We start from the raw sequence: 23343 nt of genomic DNA, 5'->3' as shown, positions 1-23343 counted from the left end.
GTGTCAGTTCATATTATTACACTTCCCTGTAACAATTATCAACAGGTAGAGTTACAATCATAGGTGAATCATAGGGACAAGGAGAAAAGAGATTATTTACTCTAGCAAAAGCTAGTCAGGTAGAATAAGATTAGCAAATGCGGGAGTCCAAACAGCTTACAGCCCTCCATTGACTATGATAAGAATGATGAGTCATTCCTTGACATTGTATTGTGCGCTGATGAAGGACAACCAGCGTAGAAAACTACTACCAAAACTTTTTGTATATAGTTTGACAAAGGGTAATACAAAGATGATTCAAAATTTGTCACCTATTGAGACAATGAAATAGATCACAAAATATAGCTTTTATAATTGATACAAATATTAGAATGTTCAAAACACATTTACAGATATAAGATAAAAGGTGGTCAATGACAAAGCATTAAGGTGAAAATAGTCAACTGACAAATTGCAAGTTTGTGTGTAATACTTGTTTGAGGTCTTCTAATACTACTACAAATAGACGAGACTAAACACTTGTAGGTTACACTAGTATTAAGATATCTAGGTGAATTCTAAATTTCCTACAATATCTTCGCAATATTTCTATAAAACTGGCAATGCCAGTACTATATACATAAAACTAGTCGGTTCATCACATATCTTCTCCACGCCACTTTGGAAGTAGCCTTCGCCGAGCATTCGTAAACCAATAGTTTATTTGTGTGATTGAAAGTCCTGTTTGTTTTATCAACATTCCTTTCTCATCATCATTGGGATAAGGTTTGTCTTGGTGCTCGCGCAGCCAGTTGAGCATGATATTCACGGCTTCCTTTGGCAGACTCGCGTGTTTCCGACCTTCTGTTGGCTTACCTTGGCCTTGAGGCTGGCCTTTAACAGACCTGCATGCGAGAAAACAACACCAAATGAATGGCGAATAACGTAAAGAAAGTACTTCAACGACTCTCGATAGTCAAACCTCGACAAACAAAAATAAACCCATTCCAACATTTGCTTTGAATATCAAAACTGGGATGTACCGGAGGAAATATCCTTAGTGTATGGTTTAATTTGTTAAACAACTTGAAAAATAAATACTTTGGTAATTAACTACATACAACATTAAAACAATTGTATTATGTAGAAAACTAAATGATATGCAAGAAAGCAGATAAGTAAAGTAATAACCAGCAAGAGGTTTCTATTTTCACACCACCTTTATGTCAAAGACAGGCCAATGGAGATACAGCCTTGGCGATACACGAAAACAAATAGAGCAAAGCTAGAGAGCTGGTCTAACTTGGACTATGTGCACTTTGAATTAACATTGCCTCTTTATACTTTTTATATTTTCTGTTTTTAGATTCTACATACCTTAGCCAGATATTCAACATTCACTTTTTCCTTACGATAACTACCAAACAGTTTCAGTGTTTTAACAGAATGGATGCAAAGATGTTTGCTATTTGTTCTATTATTTGCTGTTTTTATTTATTTTTCCATTGCTCCATTTTTCCACCACATCATCACTTGCATTCAAAATCATCCTGATTTCAAAACAAAAAGGTATGATGTATCATATTATTCATACAAGGCTGTACTAAGCTAATTGAATGAGTACTGTGTACATGTATACTGATTTAACAACTGCTAATTCAAGAAATTTGAGATTTTGTATCTTGGAGATAATTTCATGTGCCATGACAAATACTTGTGTAAAATGTATGCCACCTGTTGCAAGAAAACTATATGTTATGATGAGTTTAGGTTGAGGTTTGACTGTAGTTGAAATCAGCTATAGATAGACATTAGTTTTACAAATATCATATCCTAGCCGACAGAATAGCTGGATTCACAATCCCGAACTGTTGAAAAACCTTGCAAATCCCAGGCCTACGGAGTTCCATCATTTTCTGAATGTTTTCAAAGAAAACAAGAAATAAGTGTTCAAAAGAGCGGCATAGTTAAAAACAGTTTTTGAAATTATTCACTTTTAAATTTGAAATTTAAACTAAAACTAATTTCTCAGCAACCTACCATCTTCCTGAACAGAAGATCGCCTTACTCTATTTGTTGTGTTCAAATAATATACTGATTTCACATTTAAACATATTTCAGCCATCAAAAACCTTGCTATAAAAATACCACCATTAATGAAATGTAAAACATTAACTACAGGTTTGACAGCAGGCTGATGCATGAAAAAAGAAAAGAAATTGATGAACAAGTTCAAATTTCATAAGTATTCCTCAACTACTGAAAGAACTGGTTGGCCAAGTCTACATTGTCAAAATTTAATGGAAACCACCACATTTAGGAAGTGGTTGAACAATAGTTGATTAGTTCCAATGTAAACCACTCATTGAGGGATAGATCTTACACCACACAATCAAATTTTGCTTTTTAAACCCTGGTAAAGCAATGGACATCTGACAGCTTGTTTGTGACCTATGATAGACTAGAGAGAGGCATTTCCATAACTGTTTCAAGTTACTGGTTTAATATATCTATCGACTTGGCTATAGATTAGTAACTTGACTAGGCACACTAGCATTGCTGAGCATTCTTGCTCGTTGTAATAGTAACACACAAAACATGTCAAGTATAGCAGAGGTAGGCTAAAAGATCCCGAGAAAGAACTCATGCTCAGTTAATGGTTTCGCTGACGGCTGTTAACAGCTGACGGCGGTTAAACGGTAAGCTACCCGTTCAGGCAGCTGACGGCGGTTAAACGGTAAGCTTCCCATTTAGGCAGCTGACAGTGGTTAAACGGTAAGCTTCCCGTTCACACAGCTGACATTAGCTTACAGGTTAAACACAATTCGATAAGAATAGTTTTTACAGAAAGGTAATAGCAATATCTAAAACTTTATTTAAAATGGATTATCAAATAGTTGCATTACAGTTAGCCATTTATAATCCTTTATGGAGTTGTATAAAACTGATGTAAACCAACAGAGCTGTGTGGATGCGCGAACAGTTCCAGTGCTGATCGACAACAAGAACTACTAAAGACTGATTTTCAATCGCCTTCCGATAATAATGAAATACAAAATCATTCAGAAGGATTCCACGAACACAATTTTCTTAAAAGACAAAAAAATTTAACTGTATTATCGATTGTGCTTGAGTACCTTTCTATACCGTCGATGACAATCGTTGACATTACTAAGAAAAAAACAAATCAAATATGTAACTTTGAACAACACATGGGCGCTAGACCGAAAAATGATAACGCGCGCCCAATTGAGTGCAATCTTTGATGAATCTGAAAGTCATTCCGCCACAAAAAGCGTTAAATCGATTGAGCTTAACGCGCGACACCATACACAAAGCTGCGTGTGAGATTTACAAAGGCCTCGGTTTCTGCAAGGCCTCGTCCAACCTTGAACACCGAGTGCAGTGATTTGAAATGCGCTAGTAGGCATCTCCAAAATAAATGATAACACATGATAGCTGCTTACAGCCGTGTCGAAGTATCCTAACACATTTACGAATGAACAGTTGAGTTCACTTAATGAGTCTCCATCTAATAGAGGCTAATAGAAAAATCGGCTAATAAAAAAATCGGCATTGATATAGAGGTTAAATAGCTGTATCAGTAGTGGCCAACTTTTTCTTACAAATCTGAAACAAATACTCATGACAAGTCTATTGCTGATCATAGTAACAGGATATCTGCTTAGCACACTAACAGAAACCGTAAATGTCAAATTTCTCTTTATCAGACGTGAATATCTAACAAATTCTGATCAGAATAAAACACTTATTTTTATTCATATCTAAGCAACATTGCTGAGAAATCCAGTAAACAATTTTCTTGTTTTATTCAGGAGGTAAATGGTGAGTCATATTTTTCCTTTACAAAAAAAATTATTACATGAACAACCAACCACAGGTAGGAAAAACGGTGTAATACTTCTATTTACTAACACTTGAAATTTTATTAAGTTAATTTTTTCTGTTCCTATATACAAATACATACTTATATGTACACTTTAGTTATATTTTCAGTAACCAAATAAACACCCAACCATTCAGCACTGATTATTAGAACTGGGTTAGCTTCTAGTGTAAATCAGTGGATTGAGTCCCCATCCGAACCAGCTGCAGCTGGTGTATTCAAGTCAGAACATCAGTTAAAAGGAATACTTCATTCATAGAATGACTTACAAAACAATTGTCTCCCAAGTCTTTCTCACTGCATTGACCAGTACTTAACTTCTCAAAAAATCCATTCTAGCTTACTTAAGTGTTGTTGCAGATATTTTGACCACATATTATGCACATTTCAAAACAAAAAAAACGGGTAAGGACTTGGTTAAACTGAGTTCATGTTGCTTTGGTCTACATTTAACACCAGACTGACATTCAGTTCATACGAAATTGGGGAAAGTTTTCAACAAATTTACTTCTTTAAAATGTTTGCTGTTATCACCAATCATTGTTGTATTTTTACTAATAAATGTCTAGAAATGACCGCCATTACATAAAGCACCCGGAAGTACATCAAACACAAGATCACAGGAAATCTACAAAGTTGGCAGAATCTTATCCGGGGCACCATTATGTGAATAATAGGAGTTGTCCGAACAATTCGCAATAAAACTATACATACAGTGAGCACCGTATGTTGTGAGTCTGACTGTTAGACACAATTAAAAACTTTAATTTAATGCATTTAATGTAATGGCAATAGCATTTAATGCTATTGCCATTCCTAAATTTGTGACGCACTGCTCAACGGCAAATAAGCTCAAACCCATTACCAATGTTGATGCTCTGTGTCTAGTCTGACAGTGAAATTATGTCCGACTGCTGCTCAAGTATTCAAAAAAGGGAATATATTTTTAACCCTTTCGCAAGTATATTAATTAATTAAACCTTTGTGTACAGAGTGAATATATTTGCAAAACGACTAGCAATTTGTACATAGGGACACATAAAATGTCATAACTTTTTTATTTGCAGGAATAACTACATGAAATTTAAAATACATGTAACTCACACACATAGAAGTCACTACATTTAATATTTCTTGAAGCAGTCACCTTTGCATAACCCCACGGTCGTCGTGGATCATGACCGTCGGCACGTTCAGATTCATCACTATCGCTACCGGTTTCTGACTCTACATCAAAATCATTGGTATCATACTCGCTTCCACTGGAACAAGATTCATTAGTTTCAACCACATAATCAGCAATATCTTCATCGTAGTTGGTTCTAGTAGCAATTTTTTGACGCGGTCGTTTTGTTTGACTTGCCATTGTTTCGTTTCGATAGTAGTTTTAGGCGTAGTGGTAGTTCGCGATAGAAGCTGTTTCGGTGGTAGTTGATCGCCGTAGTGACTATAAGAAGTTTGTTCTTTTGTTAGGTTTGACTAACTATCATAGCGAACACAATAATATTATGTTTGGTAATATAAAGCTAAAAGAATATTTGAAGAACTAAACAAAAATAGCCAATAAAAAAATGGCTGACGAATAACGGCTTTTGGGATTTCCCAAACGACATGTCTCTTTGCTCAAAACTCCGGGGGACATTAATGTCGCATCCCTTACGAAAGAGTTAAAGTTATATGAGCAAGTTTGTACTAGCTTATTCAACTTTTATTCTACCTTTCAGAACTCTCCGCACTGCGCTTAAACTTCTCTAGGTTTTTAAATAGTTGAAGATTTCTATCGTCGAAGATTTCTATCGTCGAAGATTTCTATCGTCGAAGATTTCTATCGTCGAAGATTTCTATCGTTTCGTTTGACAGTAAGACTTGTCTCGAGTGAGGATTAGGTATTGTGAAGAAGCAGTATTGAATTTATAGTTAGATGAGCTAATCTTCAGAGATATATTTAATTTTGTTAAAGCTGTAAGATTTCTTCAATCAGCTAATAACTGATTAAAATTTTTAACCTTTTGTCCAAATCCATCAGTAAAGTTGGGCCATTCAATGCGTGAGTAAGTACCATAACAAAGGATATAATTTTCTCAAGTTATATGAGTAGGTTTCCATAGAGTTACGAGATTTTTTTAATACAAATTTATGTCATTAAAATATTGAGAACACAATGACTGTTGATTAATTTTCAGCAAATTCCCTGTATGACATTGCCAACAACTAGAGATTCAGTTGGGCACTCTCCAAATTTGGTAGGAGCTAGTGACGAGGCTCCATTATTCGCAGTAGTATACGAGGTTTCTAGGTCGATTTCCCCCAATTTATTCTTTCTAAATAGAGCTTTGAATCAGAGCATCTATGTAATAGACTAAATACTTCCATTGATGAGTCAGAGTGGACCAACACTAGCGCTAGTAGTACTAGCCATCCTTGTAACATTACTAACATCTACACTAGACATTGAAGGGGTTTGTTTTGAAGTTAATGGCAAACATAGGAAGTCTCCGAGCAGCTACAGGAGGATTGACTGTAATCTCAACTATTGCGATGAATGATAGCTCATTTAGGCCAGATTATCTATGTCAACTCTAGAGGAGTTCGCGTGACAAAATATCAACAAAATTAGGTAAGCAATAAGCAGTTTTTAGCTCTATGCATATCTACAAACTTGGAGTTATCCGCTATGTGTTCAATATGTTCCAATAAGCGTTCAACATGATAATTACTCTATGAATGACTGACTAACGAACCAAAAAACATTTTTAATCATACACTGAACGCATTCGTTATAAGGGAAGCTTTTACTTATAGTACCTTAAAACATTAAAAGGTTTATAAACCTTTTAATAAATCTTTTATAATCTTATATAATAATATGATCTATAATCTTCTGTTTATAAATATTAATAAATAAAGATTTATGGCCACAGCCTTCAATGGTGCATCACTACATATTCACTAAGCCGGGTAGAGTCAACAGACCCTACACAGTCATGGGGTACCACCCATGTGTAGGGAGCCAAAAATCGCCCTTTAAATCCGTGAAGTTCAGTTCCTCTATTAGAGTCTTTGAGTAATAAAAATACAGTCTTACTAAGTTAGAAAAGAAATTTTGCACTGAAGCAAAAACTTTTTTATTCATTTTGATATTCATGACAAGTTATTAGATCATCATATATATTATATTATTAAGTCATATATATTATATCAAATCATATATATTATATTATCAAGTCATATATATTATATCATCAAGACATATAGCTTATCTTATCAAGTCATATATATTATATCATCAAGACAAACAGATTATATTATCAAGTCATATATATTAGATTATCAAATCATATATATGATATTATCAAGTCATATCATCAAGTAAAGACTCTGGACACTTTTGCTATAAGTAGAATTTAAATTCTGAAACAAGAATTAAAAGTAATGGCTACTGTATCCCATAAAAGATGATAAAAATCGGACAATTTTTTACAAAATACTACTGGAACAAGGCCTCTTTAATTACAATTAGCTAGTTTTCCAATTACCATTTTATATACCACTTCTACATTATGAAGTTTGGAAAACGTTTGACAGACTTATTCGTTTGTTATGAACAAATATTATACAGACTGAAAAACTTCATTAACTTCATACTTGAAACAGACAAACTTCATTATGTACAGAAGCAATGATCTATATAATTGTAACAGTTTTAGCAATGACTAGCTTGCCCCTATATACATCAGACATTGTTTTTGTAAAACAGTTATAACAAAATGAACTCACCGTATAATACTACCATTAATTTTTGGCTATTCAAATGTATTTGACTTTCAAATGAACGTAGCAAGGAGCTAGTTGTTTTTTCTTGATCATTACATAACAACTAAACAATGAGAGATCTTCACTGCACCAAATTGCACAAACACTAGGCTAAATTTGTATTCAATGTCAAGCTACCTACTATAAGTAAAAATAATGTTTGTTTTTTCAAATTTAGACACAATGATGAGCAAAGGCTAGCGTCTGCACGCTATTATAACGAGTGTGCAGGCAACACTATAATCGTAATCTCACCATTTATGAGTCTGAAATCTTATCAAGCATTTAATGAGTTTCCGGCATAAAGCCAGCCGTACCAGAGTCAATTATTTAGTTCAGACAGAATATATTAGTCAGTGGTCTTATGTTACATATGATTGTCATCATTCCAACACTAGATACGTAAATTGTGCTCGTTGTTCCCAAACACATCAGGATTCCAACATGTTTTAAAGCATATCATAGCAAAAACATTAACAGTAACACTACCGTGCGCAATTAAATTTGCATAAAACGGTTAAATACATAAATGGTATCTTCATAAAATAAGACAAGGTCAGCACAGAATTATTTCATTCTAGGTTCAAATATTTAATCAGTAAAATGACTTCTCACATTAAGCGAGCCAGTTATGAGGCAACAGCTCGGGGTGATTCAACAGGCAGACCACTCCAAAAGAAATTGTCTTCTCACACGGCACACTCAAATAAGAGGTGATTACATAAACCATCTCTATTACTAGTCATGAACAATATACACCAGGCCGACCAACAAGCAACAGGAATAGCTCTACTGTACTACTGCAAAAGCAAATAAGGAGTCACTCACCCTTGCATTGAGTGACTACTCATAACACTGGCTGTGTCTGACATGCTATCGTACATGTCCTTCCCTCCCTCCATCATAGTCTTCACAAGGCTGCCGTCATTGATGTTGTTCAAGTACAAGAGATGCCTCTCGGTTGGCCCCAACTAAAACAACAGCTAACATGTAGCTGGCTAGGTATATTCTGAGAATTTAGCGCTGTTATTCAGCAGCCTGCTTAAAGCACTATGGACTCGAAGGTCCCTCATCTCAAGTCAGTTCCTGTGTGCAGTTCGAAACATTATAAAATTAAACTTAGTACAAAGTTAATGGCAAGCTACAGAATCATTTAAAAACATGAAAAGTACAAAGATGTCATATAGCTGATCACTCTGTCAAATGTCACCTATGCCTAGAGTGTTGAGCAGGTAGAAATACACAAGCTATAACGTAGGGGTTTGAGACTCATCAATTATCTTTGGGGCCATGCCCTACTCCCCTGCTATAATATTGGCCTTGATTTGATGAATAGTACTATTTGAGCCCTCAACTAACTTTATATCTGGACAGTAGCATTCAGTAATGAATTGCATTTAATTAATGAAATTTTATATATGGAATCATGTTGGAATATGGAATCATGTTGGAATATGGAATCATGTTGGAATATGGAATCATGTTGGAATATGGAATCATGTTGGAATATGGAATCATGTTGGAATATGGAATCATGTTGGAATATGGAATCATGTTGGAATATGGAATCATGTTGGAATATGGAATCATGTTGGAATATGGAATCATGTTGGAATATGGAATCATGTTGGAATATGGAATCATGTTGGAATATGGAATCATGTTGGAATATGGAATCATGTTGGAATATGCCATATGTTAACATTTTGCAGTCTGGTCACTAATCGGTTGTCATCATTCATGCTTTTAATAATTTTTAAGTACATTTTATAGTCTGGAAATGTTGAGCTACTGTAAAAGTTTATACATTTCAGCTTCAAAATGATCCTAAAATGACTAGCCTGGTATTGTTTAAACATAATGCAAAACCATTATATCAAGTAAAATCTGAACCAAAAATACTTCTGTTTTAATTTCTAAGGGCAGAATACTGTAATAGAATAACCACGACCGATAACTTAGGATTGCAACTAATATTTAAATTAATTATTATTTATTATGCTGTTATACGCTTATCACAATAGATTATTAATCATTATATATAAATCTCAGTTTGTTATCTGTCTCTCGTTTGTCTCTTGTTTGTCTGGCTGTCGAGCTATAGTAATCAAGTTTTAGGAACCGAAAATCCCCTTCGTACTGGGTTTGACCTCATGACATTCAAATCACAAGTCTACTAACAAGTCTATCAACAAGTGGGTGTGACCCGCAAGGCTGAGGCCGTCCATATCACACTCGTCGCTCTTATCATATACTGTACATTCTTTTCAGGATTGCACACACTAAATGTGCACTTTTTATTATTAATACAGCCTCGAGTTTTGATGCTCCTTTGTAAAGTTTTTTGCCTTAATATATGGAACACAACGTTTTTCCGTCCTCGTCATACTCAGACAAATTTTTTTTTCCTCACCGTACGATATAAACAAAAATTTGGCAGGCAGTGTAGGCTACTGATTACGACGATATAATGAAAATACCGACATGCTATTCCCCAAAATCCCTCCCACAACGCCTGAAAGAGATATACGATGCTCATTATCTCAGTTCCGCCTTATTCGTATAAGCTATAGTGAAAAAGAAACCAAAAACAAATAAGTGATAAAATTTCAGCCTATGACAAATTTGAAGTTTAATTTGGTAAAATAAATACTAAAATTAGCTTCAACTATGTGTTTAGTAAGCTAAATTCGTTTAAATTAAATTCAACGCTCATGTTATACGTCTGTATCGAAGGTACGAACTGCCCACGGTACTGCACACAGTACATTGTAATGTTACATTTTATTGCAGACCATAACCACTAAATATACTAATGTTACTGTAGGTAACTATAGTTACTAAAATTAGCATATTGTTTTGTTATCAATTTTTAGTATGTACAGTACGTATATAAAATTTTGATGATTGTTACCAGGGTGCGCTTGCATTAGATAATTTCTATGGATTTATAGACCACTCTATACAACATTTTCACCTTACGATGCCAACACCGAAATAAATTAAAATCATATAATCGTATACCAAATAATTTTTCATTGTAACCGTAGCAAAACAGACATTTTTCAGCCATTACTTGCTAATTATTTCACATTTCCATTTAAACACCTTTACAGTAATTTTATTTTTTTCTAAATTTATTTTAACTGTACAAAACGCTTTTTTTATGATTTCAAGTTTGTAAGTTAAAATGGTAACTGTTGTTATATGTTAAATGAAAATCAATTTTCTGTGCAAAGACTCTTTTCTTTTATTACCCGAGCAACACCAAGCATTCACCTCGTCTATAAATAAGGATATATTCTGATGAATAATTATTTCATATTATACTGCTTACAGCAATCATAAAACTCAATGAAAAGAGTCACTCCTGCTAAGTTACAGCCAAAATGTTTCCAAGACACACAGACATGTAAAAAGTCAGTCATCTCTACGAGCATATTGCTGATAATCCTCATCATCATCATCATCATCGTAATAATCTACCTACTACTATCACAGAAATTAACAACTTATTATATGTTCTAATCAATCACTACCTTCTTCATTTAAAAAACATCACTAAGCAGACATTTATTTCCATTTCAGCATTTTTACAGGCTCACCTCAGTGTTCACCAGGCTCAGGCTCACCTCCTCAACCAAATACGAATTCATTAGTCGCTTACTTATTCTAAACCATCGTCTAACGTACGCTAAGATGACCATAAATCCTATCAAGTTCAAAATCTCCAGATTTACAGAAGGTTTCAGTGCCCGGACTATATCTCAGTTTCTACTTCACTTGACAACCAAATGTAAACTAAAATGAGGAGCTGAGGCTTTACTCGATTGCAGAGAACAGTTATTTAAGGGATTAACCAATTAAAATCAGTCAATTTTGATAACATGATCTAAAATCTGTAAACCCATACTCAACCACATGGAGGGGACAACTGAAGACGAGTATATTTAGTGTGAGACTGCAAAGTTTCAACTAAAGCCAACACTGCCAGTTCCTAAGAATAGAAATGCAATGTAACTAGATTCCGGTCTCGTGACCTCACTGATGGCTTACCTTCAGGGTGTAGGGAGACGGTAGAGAAACACGTGGCTAATGCGGGGATGTAGAGCTAACAGGTAAAGCTGTGCATTACTTACATGGTGTAGCCTATGGTGATGGGCCGCAGGTGGTGCCGGCATGTTATTATATGGGTCATGATATGGTGTGCTAGGGTCATTATATACAGCTGGGCCAGAAGGTGGTGGGCCCATTTCATACAATGTTTGTTGGTGTCTCGAGAGGGGAGGGTTCTAAAAGTAACATAAGTACAACATAGCCTAGCCGAGCGTGTATACAACAGCGATGCATCATTATAGTACACGACGAACATCAAACTGAACATACATCGAGGGCAAGCGATTGTACACAGGAATGACTAGACGAGCTTACAGCAAGCGCAGGCAACTAATCTCGCAAACTAGGCTTGTGCAAAGCGGGACGTGACCAGTGGTACACATATATGTATTTCAATATCTAGTATACCCAATTAACAACTTTGAGTACAGATCTGCAACATACCGTTATACAGTACCGGTGGACTAACTATAAGCCCCCTCATCAGGTTCTAGAAAACTGGTTACTAAGACTACTCCATAGAAATTAAATCAATCATCAATAATTTAAATTTAATTAGTCGGAGCAGAGATGAGGTCTTCTAGTTATGAGGATTACTTGTGCAATTGCATTGGATACCGTCAAAGGGGATTAATTCTTCTCTGATATAGATTATAATGAGAAACCAATGAGCAAAAGTAGGCACTTCTTGCATTACTGCGATAAAGAGAGGTTTGATGATGCGTATGGCTTAGCCTGCCTCTAAGGCTGCTGCGTCCTTTAATTCGCAGACACACCTCAACACTTACACTCTTACAGGATCAGTGCATAGATGAGATTGTGGCCAAGCGGTGCAGACACACCTCAACACTTACACTCTTACAGGATCAGTGCATAGATGAGATTGTGGCCAAGCGGTGCCTAGTGAGTAAAGGAATCCGTGTTCAATTATTAATGAACAGACATTTTATAAGCTAATTAGGATGCTAGCAGACCCCACTACAACTTAATTGTGCAGCCATCACACCTCTATCCAAGCAGAGGCTTCCTGCGCTCCCGCTCAAACACTAACGACCTTTATAGTGCTGACACTCAGTTAAATGGCTAACGAGAGAATCTCCACTCAACATAAAATCATAAAAATGAAGACAGTCAGCAAGCGTGTGAGGGTATAAACTATCAATAGATAGGGATGGATTACGGTTGCTACTCAACTAAAAATAGACTTACATTAGGCGAAACTGTATAGTTTGGGGGTGGCAGAGGCGGACCACCTTGTGGTGTCATGTATGGGTTCCGAGGGTTTGGTGACCTCGCATAGTTGGGCTAAAAGTTGTAAATAGTCGATGTATGTTGTGATACAAGATGTAAGCATGAACAACACAATCTGTATATAATGGTTTAGGGCAGCAGGATGGGCTACACAACGGCGTAGTATTCTAGTTTAACAAATGATATGTATGTATGTTTAACAATGTATGTGGTTGCTCACTGCTAAAGTATGTTGGGGAGGGAATTGCGAAGGCATTGCTTGACCCCCAGTGTACATGCCACTAGGAGGCTGTGAGGCTAATGGTGTTGAATGTCTACTTGATGTTGGGCTGCCAACTGATCCTGTATCCACGGATAACGGCTGACTGTAGTTGCTCCCAGGAGTAGGAGGACCTAACTCTCCGCCATACACAGGTCCTGAATCCTACGCGATCAAAACTCTATGTTGACACCAGCGCAAAGGAAAGAAAGGAAACAAGCATAATGTAGTACTGCCAGAAGAAATCGGTGCAATGCATAAAATAAAGCGACCTCATACATGGAATACATAGACTTACCCGGCGAGGAGGTCTGAATGTTGCAGGTGTCAAAGGTTTCGTGACATTCATTTGACTTCTAGCATAGCTTGCCTGAGCCTGACGGGAGAGACAGAGACAATGCACAACCATGCAAGTGTAGCTAACAACACCAAGTGCCTTCTAAACACCTTCATAGACAAAATGATGAACTAAATACTGCTACAGTACAATGAGCACGTCTCTTAAGATTTTGCAAGTTTAAAGGCTTCTAATTTAGGATACATTTAGCTAGGGTTGACTTTGAACCTGCCGCGCACGGCCAACTCAGGCAGTTATCAGATAAATATAAGCGGAATAATCTCATTTCAGCAATCGTTCCGCTAGAGCAAGATCTTGCAGTGAGGGAAGGAAATGAGTTTGAGACAGAAAGAAGTGATCTGTAAGATTCCTACTTGCGCCATGTCATGCTTAGCACCCCTGTCGCAGTACTCCCCAGGGAGCCGATTCATGATTGGTGTGGCAGTCATTCCATCAGGGTTGCGAATAGGCTGTGAGGACGAACCAAGTTGCTGCCGTTCCTGAATCTGTTTCCATTTATTAATTTTTTCGATGAGGATATGGTGGGCGTACTTGAGGGCGTCCATAAGGACACTCTCAACAGAGTCCATGCACTGGTAGTCTTTCTTGGGAGGGTTGCGAGACAGGTAGTTCTAGAAAAGTGTGCAGGTACTGAACATAATGGGCATCAACAAAGGCATCTTGTTGCGCATACAGCCAACATTACAGTCCAATAAACAGCAGCATATTAGACAGCTGGGTAAGCCCTTGAGTTGGCAATTAGAATTCAGCTTTGATTTCATAGACTATTACAGTTTTTACTCGTTGGTATTGTATATGGAGTTTTCACTCCCTAGATATATTTCGTAGCTTAACTTGGATTACACTGACAGGAGTCTAGAATAACTTCACCAAGTTTAGACTGACAGGAGTGTAGAATTACTTCACTCAGTTTAGACTGACAGGAGTATAGAATTACTTCACTCAGTTTAGACTGACAGGAGTATAAAATAACTTCACTCAGTTTAGACTGACAGGAGTATAGAATTACTTCACTCAGTTTAGACTGACAGGAGTATAGAATTACTTCACTCAGTTTAGACTGACAGGAGTATAGAATTACTTCACTCAGTTTAGACTGACAGGAGTATAAAATAACTTCACTCAGTTTAGACTGACAGAAGTATAGAATTACTTCACACAGTTTAGACTGATAGGGGTCTAGAATTGAACTGACAGTCGAAGGCACACCTTGAGCAGTTTGTCAAAGTCCGACGGCAGATTTACTATCAATGTGTGTGGAAATGACTTCTCACAAAAATTCACATCTGCTATGATGAGGTCTCGAAGCAGAGGAAAAAGCGGATGTGAACGAAAAGCTGAGGAGCTTTCAGAGATGAGCTGCTGTAAGAAATCTTGCTGAGTCGTGGCAGCATTAGGAGCAATTGATCGTCCAGCGGCTGTAGACGAGATGCTGGAGGGAATGGACCGGTGAGGAGTGGAAACCGGGGCAGCGGTTGATGTGACTAAAGTGAAACAAACAGGATGCGCAGCTCTTTATAATATCATTTGTTTAAGCAAATTGACAGATTGATAGAAAACTCATAACTATAAAGATTTAAATGGAGGAGATTATTTCAACATAACCAGATATGCAAATTGGTCACTGCTATAATGAGACTATGCCAATACCTGATACTGCTGATACCGGGGCAGTTTTGGATGTGTGAGGTGAAGTAGATGGGCCTGACGGTTGAAATTGATTCGACTCGACATGATTTGCACCGGGAAAAGATTCTGAGCGTTGTAAGTGGCCATGTTGTGCCTGAAGAGTGGTTGATGGTGATGCCTGTTGGCCAGGATAGCCTTGAAAACTCTCTCCCAAATGGGCGAGCATCGGACCTGGTAACAGTGAATGCAGAAAACTAGTAAAGCCACTGCTGGAGATAGAATCTGGCTTCAAGACACAAACACCATATCGGCCTATGACCAGAAGTGAAATTGAAGACAGCAAATCGTATGGCAAACTTTGGCTGCATGTACCTGCTTGCTGGGAGCGGAGCTGAGGAGAAGAGCGGCTGACAGGCATATCACTAGCAGGGTGCTGCTGCATTCCACCGAAGGCGAACCTTCCGAGCTACCAAGTAGGTTCATACAGTTAGATAGTAAGACTATTATAATTGCTAGGCGGTGAGCTAAAGGGCATCAAAAACTAGAGTGAAACTATCTGCACAATCTTTTAAACTAGCTATGGTAACAGTTGCCGATGGTGTGCATCCAGAACCATAACTACCCGCATAGACACTGTTAAATGCTAGCTTTTAAACATGTCTATAAAAATACATCACAAAAATATGCCATGCGCTTATGGCAGAAAACATAGAATTAACCTACATTCTGACTCTGGTGGTGTTGGTGAGCTGGAGGGATGATGGGAGCAAAGGCTGGCTGAGCAGACGGCTGTAATGACATGTTGAAGCCAAGGTTAAGAGTGTCGCTAGCCGTTTGCGGACATTGGTAATAGTTGGGCTGTTGAGGTAGCTCTGAGAAGTTGATCATTGTGTCTGGGGCAGTCATGTCCTCCATCACATAGTCATCTTGGTAGGAATAGTCGTACGACGGGCATCTACAGCACGGACATCTTAGGGGTTATTGAGTGTGAGAGCGATGGACCATGCTGCCGCTTAGTTCATTGATGTCACACTCCATTGCTGGAGAGAGTGAACAACTCTGGAGAGTTCAGAGAATTCTCTTGGGAAAGTGATTATTTCGATTTGTCGCAAGTATTTGCATAGCGGAGGAAAGTCAGAGTACAGCAAGTTAAGCGAATAAAACAATAAAAGTTTGTTAAAGGTGGCTGAGTCATCCATTACGCCGCGAGCTGAACAAAGAGCGCCATTTAACAACTACCAGCTGGCATGAATTATCAGACATCAGTAGATGCGGGCAGGTTAATCATTGCAACTGGACCGAATGTCCAAACAGACAGGTGATGCCTGAGCCACTTTCTAAAATCTACATTGTTCAGCTGTCAAAACAGCACGAAATCAACTAGTAAGACAGCGGCACCGGGTAATGTGAGGTAATGTGAGCTAACTTGATACGGACAGCATTAAGCAGATTGTCCACGCAGAATTGAGTAATACAATATTTAATACTGAAACACGACTTCTAATCAATTTTAATCTCATAAATGAAAGCATTTCAATTTCCTTTTGAACAGGCCAGCAAGGGTCAATATTTGCATGAGAAACGCACGTTGGCTGGAAATATTGAAAACAAACAAGAGTGTTTAGTTAGCCATCAGCGAGGAGAATGACAAGAGAGTCCATTAGATAACTGTCAGGTGAAGTATAGACAACATCTAGTGCAGTCTACCAGTTCAAATAGGGCAAGCATTAGCACAGCTCCTGTGTCCATAAGCAACAATTATCGTTGTTACATGCAGCAGTTAGAGGTTTTCACGCAGTAATGAACATGGCATATGAAGAGAAAAAAGTCAAACAGCCAGACATCGGGCACCAGTGAGAACACATGAACAATGAGTAGCTTGTCTTGTGTATAAATGAAAGGTAGGCAAATCTGAACTTTTCAGGTCGAAACACAGTTTTGTCATCTTTGTGTTATTTGCTAATCTCGATAGAACACACAGGTTTATGGTCGCAGAAAAAAACAGCACAAATAAAGGTACTAGGTTTATTTACATTAAAAACAAGCTGCGACGCATCGACTCACAGTTCCCAACACTTTTGGTAAAACAGTTTTACGCCATGGACGCAACGCGTTTTAAATTTAGGAGTAGCTCAAGCAGGGTAAGATTTTCCTAACTAGTGCTTGGACAATAATCCGCTAGTCAGCAGTCCTCAAGCGTTTAATGTAACAACGTTAAAGGCTCCTTTGGCTGACACGCCAGCCACTCTTTACGGAGATGATAAGACTAAGCTCTTACCGTTGGGGAAGTGGTGCCAGCCCCTGGTTTCCGAGGGTACCTATGTTCCCCTGGTTTCCGAGGGTACCTATGTTCATAGCCGCATGAGAAAAGTCATTAGGTGAATCCTGAACGACTGTCTCTCGTTTTCTCTTCAGATCTGAAGAGTCGCTGCCATCACTCAACTGTTTCTGCATGGAGAGCCTGCCAGCTGCGGCAGCGGCTTTACCCTGATCCGTGTCATTTGTGGAGCCTGTCATCTCACCCTCCACCTCACACGGCTCTTGTTTTACCGACGAGTTATCAGGACTTAGCCGCGGTTTCACATCGACCTCCGAGGATGTCGTACTCTCATTTGGAATGCTATGAGTTAACTTAGCAATGGCACTAAGACTGTCTGATGTTGAATAGCTACTAGAGGCAGTGGCGGAGGGTCGTCTGCCCTCACTAGAGCTGGTTGGAAACCGCTGTCCACCCGGTGCTGAGCCGGACCGCTGCTGGCCATAGCACAAATCATCAAAGTCTAGATCCATGCTGTCGTCTATACCCATATCATTGCAGATCTCATCCAACAGGTCATTCCTTAGCCTGTCATCCTTCTTCTCCATCTCAGCGGGGGAGGATGGAGAAAGCATGTGATCATATACCGTTGTCACGCTCGTGCCTGAAGGGCTGTTCGGGGTGGCTGGCTTTTCCCGGTAACTTGTGTCCTGCAAAGCAAATGGATATGTAACCCAACAAAAAATATAATTGGTAGTTTTTACGGCCTTTTTTTTATTGTTTTTGTTTATTTGTGTGAAGGAGGATTTTTTGCTAGCACACTCCCCCAGATGTTAATAAAGCCGATTAGTATAATTCTATAACTACTACTCAAAAGTTAATGCAGGTCACATAAATACGGCGCATAATTTTTCGGTATTAATGGAATCTGCTTCGACTTCCGCTACAATTAACTGCCAAGTTGGGTAACCAAAACGTGTAACATGGTGACTAGGCGGGAAAAAGATTCACTAGAATGGCGGCCAACATCAGCACTTTCGTCTCTCATTCATGCATTGGCTGATTGTTAGTATTATCGCATAATACGCATCTATGTTTTGACGCAAAATGCCCTCTTCATGTCACAGCTTAGAGCTTGCATCAATAGTAGTTGTTTTTAAAACTGTTTTTTGTTCTTTAAACATCAAAATCATTGCTCATTAACCAAATATCATGATTATATAAGTGTACATAGATGTAATCTTAAAATCTTGTCAAATAAACTTTAAAATCAGCCCATGAATGTGGAAAACAATTTGGATTTTACGTAGTGCAAGCAAACCTCCTGCACTCTGCTTCTCTATTGAAGTGACTCAACAGTTGTCATGCGCTGTTGTTACTTGCACACTCAAGGATGTCAGTCAACGCACTTTGAATTGTAAAAAAAACATTGAATTTAAGGTTGATGTCGGTTTATTAGCTCTTGCTGTACTTTAATAGAAGCATCTAGCCTTGCAGATCACACAAGAAACCAAATAGATAACGATAAGTAATTGCCACTGAGGTTGAGCATTCCTGTAAGGCATGAATAGGCTGTTTTTTAACCAAGAGAAATATTATTAAATACAGTATTTTCGAAATATAAATTTTAAAATACTAAATACAATATTTATAAGAAATACTCGGTATTGAGGCATGCTTTCTCACACGGTGTGCTCCGTCTGTGGGTTTAGCGCAGCAGGAGTAGCTAACTAGCATTCCTATACAGCACAACGTAAAACTATTAAGATAGAGTGTCGAGATCCTGCACCAGCTGCTGCTAAGTTTAGCAATAAAAATTTAATTACTGTTCAGATGATTGGATTAGAAAGGCTATAAAGATAAGGCCGAGTGTTGTAAGGTCAGCTAATCCCTGCTAATTCAGACGTTAAAATCAAGAGGCTTGGTAATCATATTTCTGCCAATAGAGCAATTTGGCTCAAATAGCCATCATACGCATAACATTAATTGAGTGTCTGCTTGATGAATATGAAACTCCGTCTCTAAGGAGCACAGACTAATCCCTATTGTAACGGTGTCAGGCAAGACTGGGGAAACACTAAACCATATGTGCGAAATTAATCTGTGTCCACATCATAAACCGGCATGAGCATTCATAAAGCAAGGAGAGTTATGCGGCGTACACGGTTGCCAGTCCACTATCTGTAGACACATAACGCCACCCTCTCCCGTTCTTATATGCATGTTTTATGCGGTTTCGATTACTAGCAAGTAAAAAATCATTGGGCTGGGCAAAAAATGAGCCGGTTGTAAGATATGATAACGACGGGCACAATAGAGAAGAGGCTTTATAATAATGAGCTTTATGAAAAGGGTTGGCGATAATCTACATAAATCTAAGCAAAGGTAAACAGAGGCGAAGGCCTCCTTTGTATCTCAGCATTTGCAAGCCTTCACCAATGGCTTCACAAATATGCTAATTGGATAATTGATTAGGGAATAAAGAGACAGCTCAGTTAGCTTGGTGACTTGTCAAAAGGCAATTCGCTGCATTGCTAGGGTCATCGAACGGACTTTATTTTGTTAGCTTTCTGCTACTGTTGAAATCGAATCGCATTCATTGACATTGGATGATGAAAAAATAAGTAAAGCCTCTACACACAAACAGAATGTTTACATTCTTACCCGGTAGGACTTGACTGATGGTTTCGGCATAGCTGTGAGGCTGGCATTAGCAGCCATCTTTAAGACTTACTCGCCTCCAACACAATGGACTATTGATAATATATATCAGTAAAACTCTTCCAATGCTCTGTCAGTCCATAAGCCCAGTGTTGCCTACAAGCAGACCTTGGGATTAATTGCAGGACAGTATATTGCCCTACGACATATTTGGCGCTCATATTCTAAAGGACGGCTTTCTTGTGAGAAAGTGGAGCAGTAAATTGCTAGAGATAGTCTAGGGCGAGACTGTCCTTGGCTATATCATCTCAAGTGTTCGTAATCCCTGACACTCTTCGGTGTCACACTCTGGGGCTTTTCTTGGCACATTACAATAACACTCAGCAGCCACAAAAGCCTCAAATTACTCACCAAAATAGAATGTTAACCTCAAAGGTATAAAAATAGTTGACAAAGATACGTCTATTTATGTGCTTTGTGCAAGTTTCTCGGCATAGACTTTCGGCACACCTCTATGGTTGCTGTAGGTCCTCACGGCTCAGTAAAACAAACAATAGTTAGCAATCTTGTTGGTCTAATGTAAATAATGGCATCCGCACGGGCAAAAACTACATTATGAACGGACACTTGATGGGAGTGATAGTCGAGCTAGAACTATAAGGCCAGCCGTAACACACGGCGTCAAGTGTAGCAATTAGTGGTGGGCAGCATCTTGCCTTAAATGTATACATATTGTCAGTGCGAGTCCTTGTAACCAGCAAAACTAACTATAGCAGAATAAAATGTTTAGAAATCTATTGTTAAGAAAGTAGCAATTGGTCTGCTATAGCGCTTGCTAAGTTCAAAATTACAAACAGGTCTGGGAATATTGAAGAGAAAATGAAAGATCAATTGCCGAGTGACATAATACTATGATATCCAATGGGTTGTAACAGAAGACAGGATTGAAATAGCTAAGCAAGCCATGAACGTGTGGTATAGTCAGCTATTTCAAACATTTTTGGTGATCAACTGCCACTACTCGATCCCTCTAAACAAAGTATTTTTTTAAAAAGCTCGTGACTACTCATTTATAAAGAATTTCATTAACTCTTAAACAAAGCATGTCGAATTTTTGGATAGTGTAGCATATATTAAAATTCATACTGGCATTTCTTACCTTATAGCCTAATCAAATTATAGCTCTACCAATCGCAACATTGAAAGCTTGATATGCAGAGAATTTTTTATCAAATAAAGGCTGCAAAATTCTGATAAACTATGCTACCTTGGCTGGAAATATGAAAGCAAATCCGCCATAAATCTTTTCGAAGTATGAACGGGTGTATAGAAATTTTAAAACGATTGATCACCCTTAAAAGGTCTGCACAGAACTGCAATAAATAAGTTCGCATAATACACAACTTCTCTAAACGATGAAAATCTTCTAAGGAAATCATCGATAAAATCATATCTAAATAAATTGAAACACTGCGTTTCTATATTATAAAAGACTAGGTTTGAAATAATACCACTAATATTTTATGTGATTCTAAATATGTCTATGCAAGTTTACAGTGACAGCCAATAATTTTCCTAAAAACCACTCCATGAAGTATAGTCAACTACGAAAAAATATAGGTATACAAATTTGTAGTACAGATAACGTTTACTACAAATTTAGCAAAACTAACACCAGCATCTAAATAAAAAGGATTCACATTTGATTTAATCTACATAGGCTCAGGTGCGAGTACAGAACAAAACTCACGCAAGACTAAAGATTTGACTTAACTTTCCTATGTGCATATTTCCTGAAAGGTGTTAAGTCTGATGATTGACCTAGCAACAGACGAATATTATAGTAAAGGACACTAACTAAATTAAAACATTCAATAAATATTTTAGTGAGTGTAAAGGAATATCACGTTCAGCTAAAAGAATATTTTTTCCATGTCGTCAGCTGTACTTGAAAAGTGTTTAAACTTTCTGTATCAAGTACTCACATCTAAATCTTACAAACTTTGATTAAATATGCCCGAAAGCTTCAGATGAATGACCATATATCAATAAACCGATGAACACAAACTTTATACTATTAACATTTGCAAACTGTATACGTTTGCTAGATGTTAATAAATATGACGTGAATTCGTAATATCTAAACAGTTTATTATCAATTTTAGCATATGCAACTAAAACAATAAAATAACGGCAAATGAGTTTTGTTCACAACCCATTGAATAAACCGACTGTTACCTAGATTAATTGAACGAAAGATATGCACTAACACGTGTACTAATACGGTGAACCAATTATAAGTATTCATATTTTTCCCCTAAACATGCTTGCATTACAATAGAGTGGCATACCATGTGATGTAACTACAAAGCTATGTTCTTCCAATCCATGAAAAGCCTCTAGTAAGAACGAAGTTACCAATTCGCGTCGAAAATCAAAACAGAGCCAAGCACTTTCAAGCACCTTGACACAAATAGTACAGCGCCATCTGTAGTTTAGCCTGATTTCAGGGACTATCGACGATCTCGCAGTTAATTCGAATCAGTATCGTACCAACAGAGTGTTTACAGCACACATACTATCGAACTCTCAGGCTATAAGCTAGTATTGTGTTCTTATAGGCTTATCTCCTCTTATTAAAGTGTGCACTTACTGAGTAAACAACTCCGACACGACCTCACTTATGCTGTGCTCATGTATACTGTATGTACTTTAATAATCCATTAATTCAACGACTGGTCTTTCGAAAACGTTCACTTGCAAATGTTTTTCTAATGAAAAATAAACAGGAGTTCCTTATTATTGTTATTTGAGTTTGCGTGAATTGGTTTTACTTTTTGAGTCTTGCGCATAATATCTGTAAATTTAAATTAATTCAATTAATGTGCCAACCCCCAATCCAATTGTTTAGCCATCAGTATTTATTTTTTACTCAAGTAACATTTTTACAATAAAATTTAATTCTAACCAATCATTGTAAGTTTTTTGGATTACATATCATTCATATATTTCTTTCTGTTATTGTCTCAAACAGGCCGATTTAAAAACTTCTTAACGCGAAAGCAATTGTGGAGCAAAAGACAACATCGAACTGTTATATTTATGCTACTCTT

At 37.5% G+C, this 23343-nt stretch overlaps 1 protein-coding gene across 3 annotated transcripts; it reads right to left on the bottom strand.

The window, feature by feature from the left end:
- Positions 1 to 198: 198 nt before the first annotated feature.
- On the bottom strand, positions 199 to 22694 carry LOC137395624 (uncharacterized). Of its 3 annotated transcripts, none has more exons than XM_068082244.1 (14): positions 22582 to 22694; positions 20234 to 20386; positions 17591 to 18279; positions 16036 to 16267; positions 15685 to 15778; positions 15334 to 15543; positions 14893 to 15167; positions 14037 to 14294; positions 13624 to 13701; positions 13271 to 13490; positions 13025 to 13101; positions 11839 to 11991; positions 8528 to 8670; positions 199 to 884 (listed from the first exon to the last, which is right to left on the bottom strand). In XM_068082244.1, the coding sequence occupies exons 2-14, from the start codon at positions 20288 to 20290 to the stop codon at positions 638 to 640; spliced, it is 2733 nt and encodes a 910-aa protein (XP_067938345.1). In that variant the 5' UTR covers positions 20291 to 20386; positions 22582 to 22694; the 3' UTR covers positions 199 to 637. The 3 variants fall into 3 exon arrangements, with proteins under 3 accessions (XP_067938345.1, XP_067938344.1, XP_067938346.1); XM_068082243.1 differs by having other exon boundaries at positions 13025 to 13120; positions 13287 to 13490; XM_068082245.1 differs by lacking the exon at positions 11839 to 11991 and having other exon boundaries at positions 13025 to 13120; positions 13287 to 13490.
- Between the last annotated feature and the right edge of the window lie 649 nt (positions 22695 to 23343).

The sequence above is a fragment of the Watersipora subatra genome, chromosome 1 (assembly GCF_963576615.1).
Source record: "Watersipora subatra chromosome 1, tzWatSuba1.1, whole genome shotgun sequence".
NCBI classification, from domain to species: domain Eukaryota; kingdom Metazoa; phylum Bryozoa; class Gymnolaemata; order Cheilostomatida; family Watersiporidae; genus Watersipora; species Watersipora subatra.
Note: the sequence above shows the minus strand (reverse complement) of the source record. Positions and strands in the feature narration are given on the sequence as shown.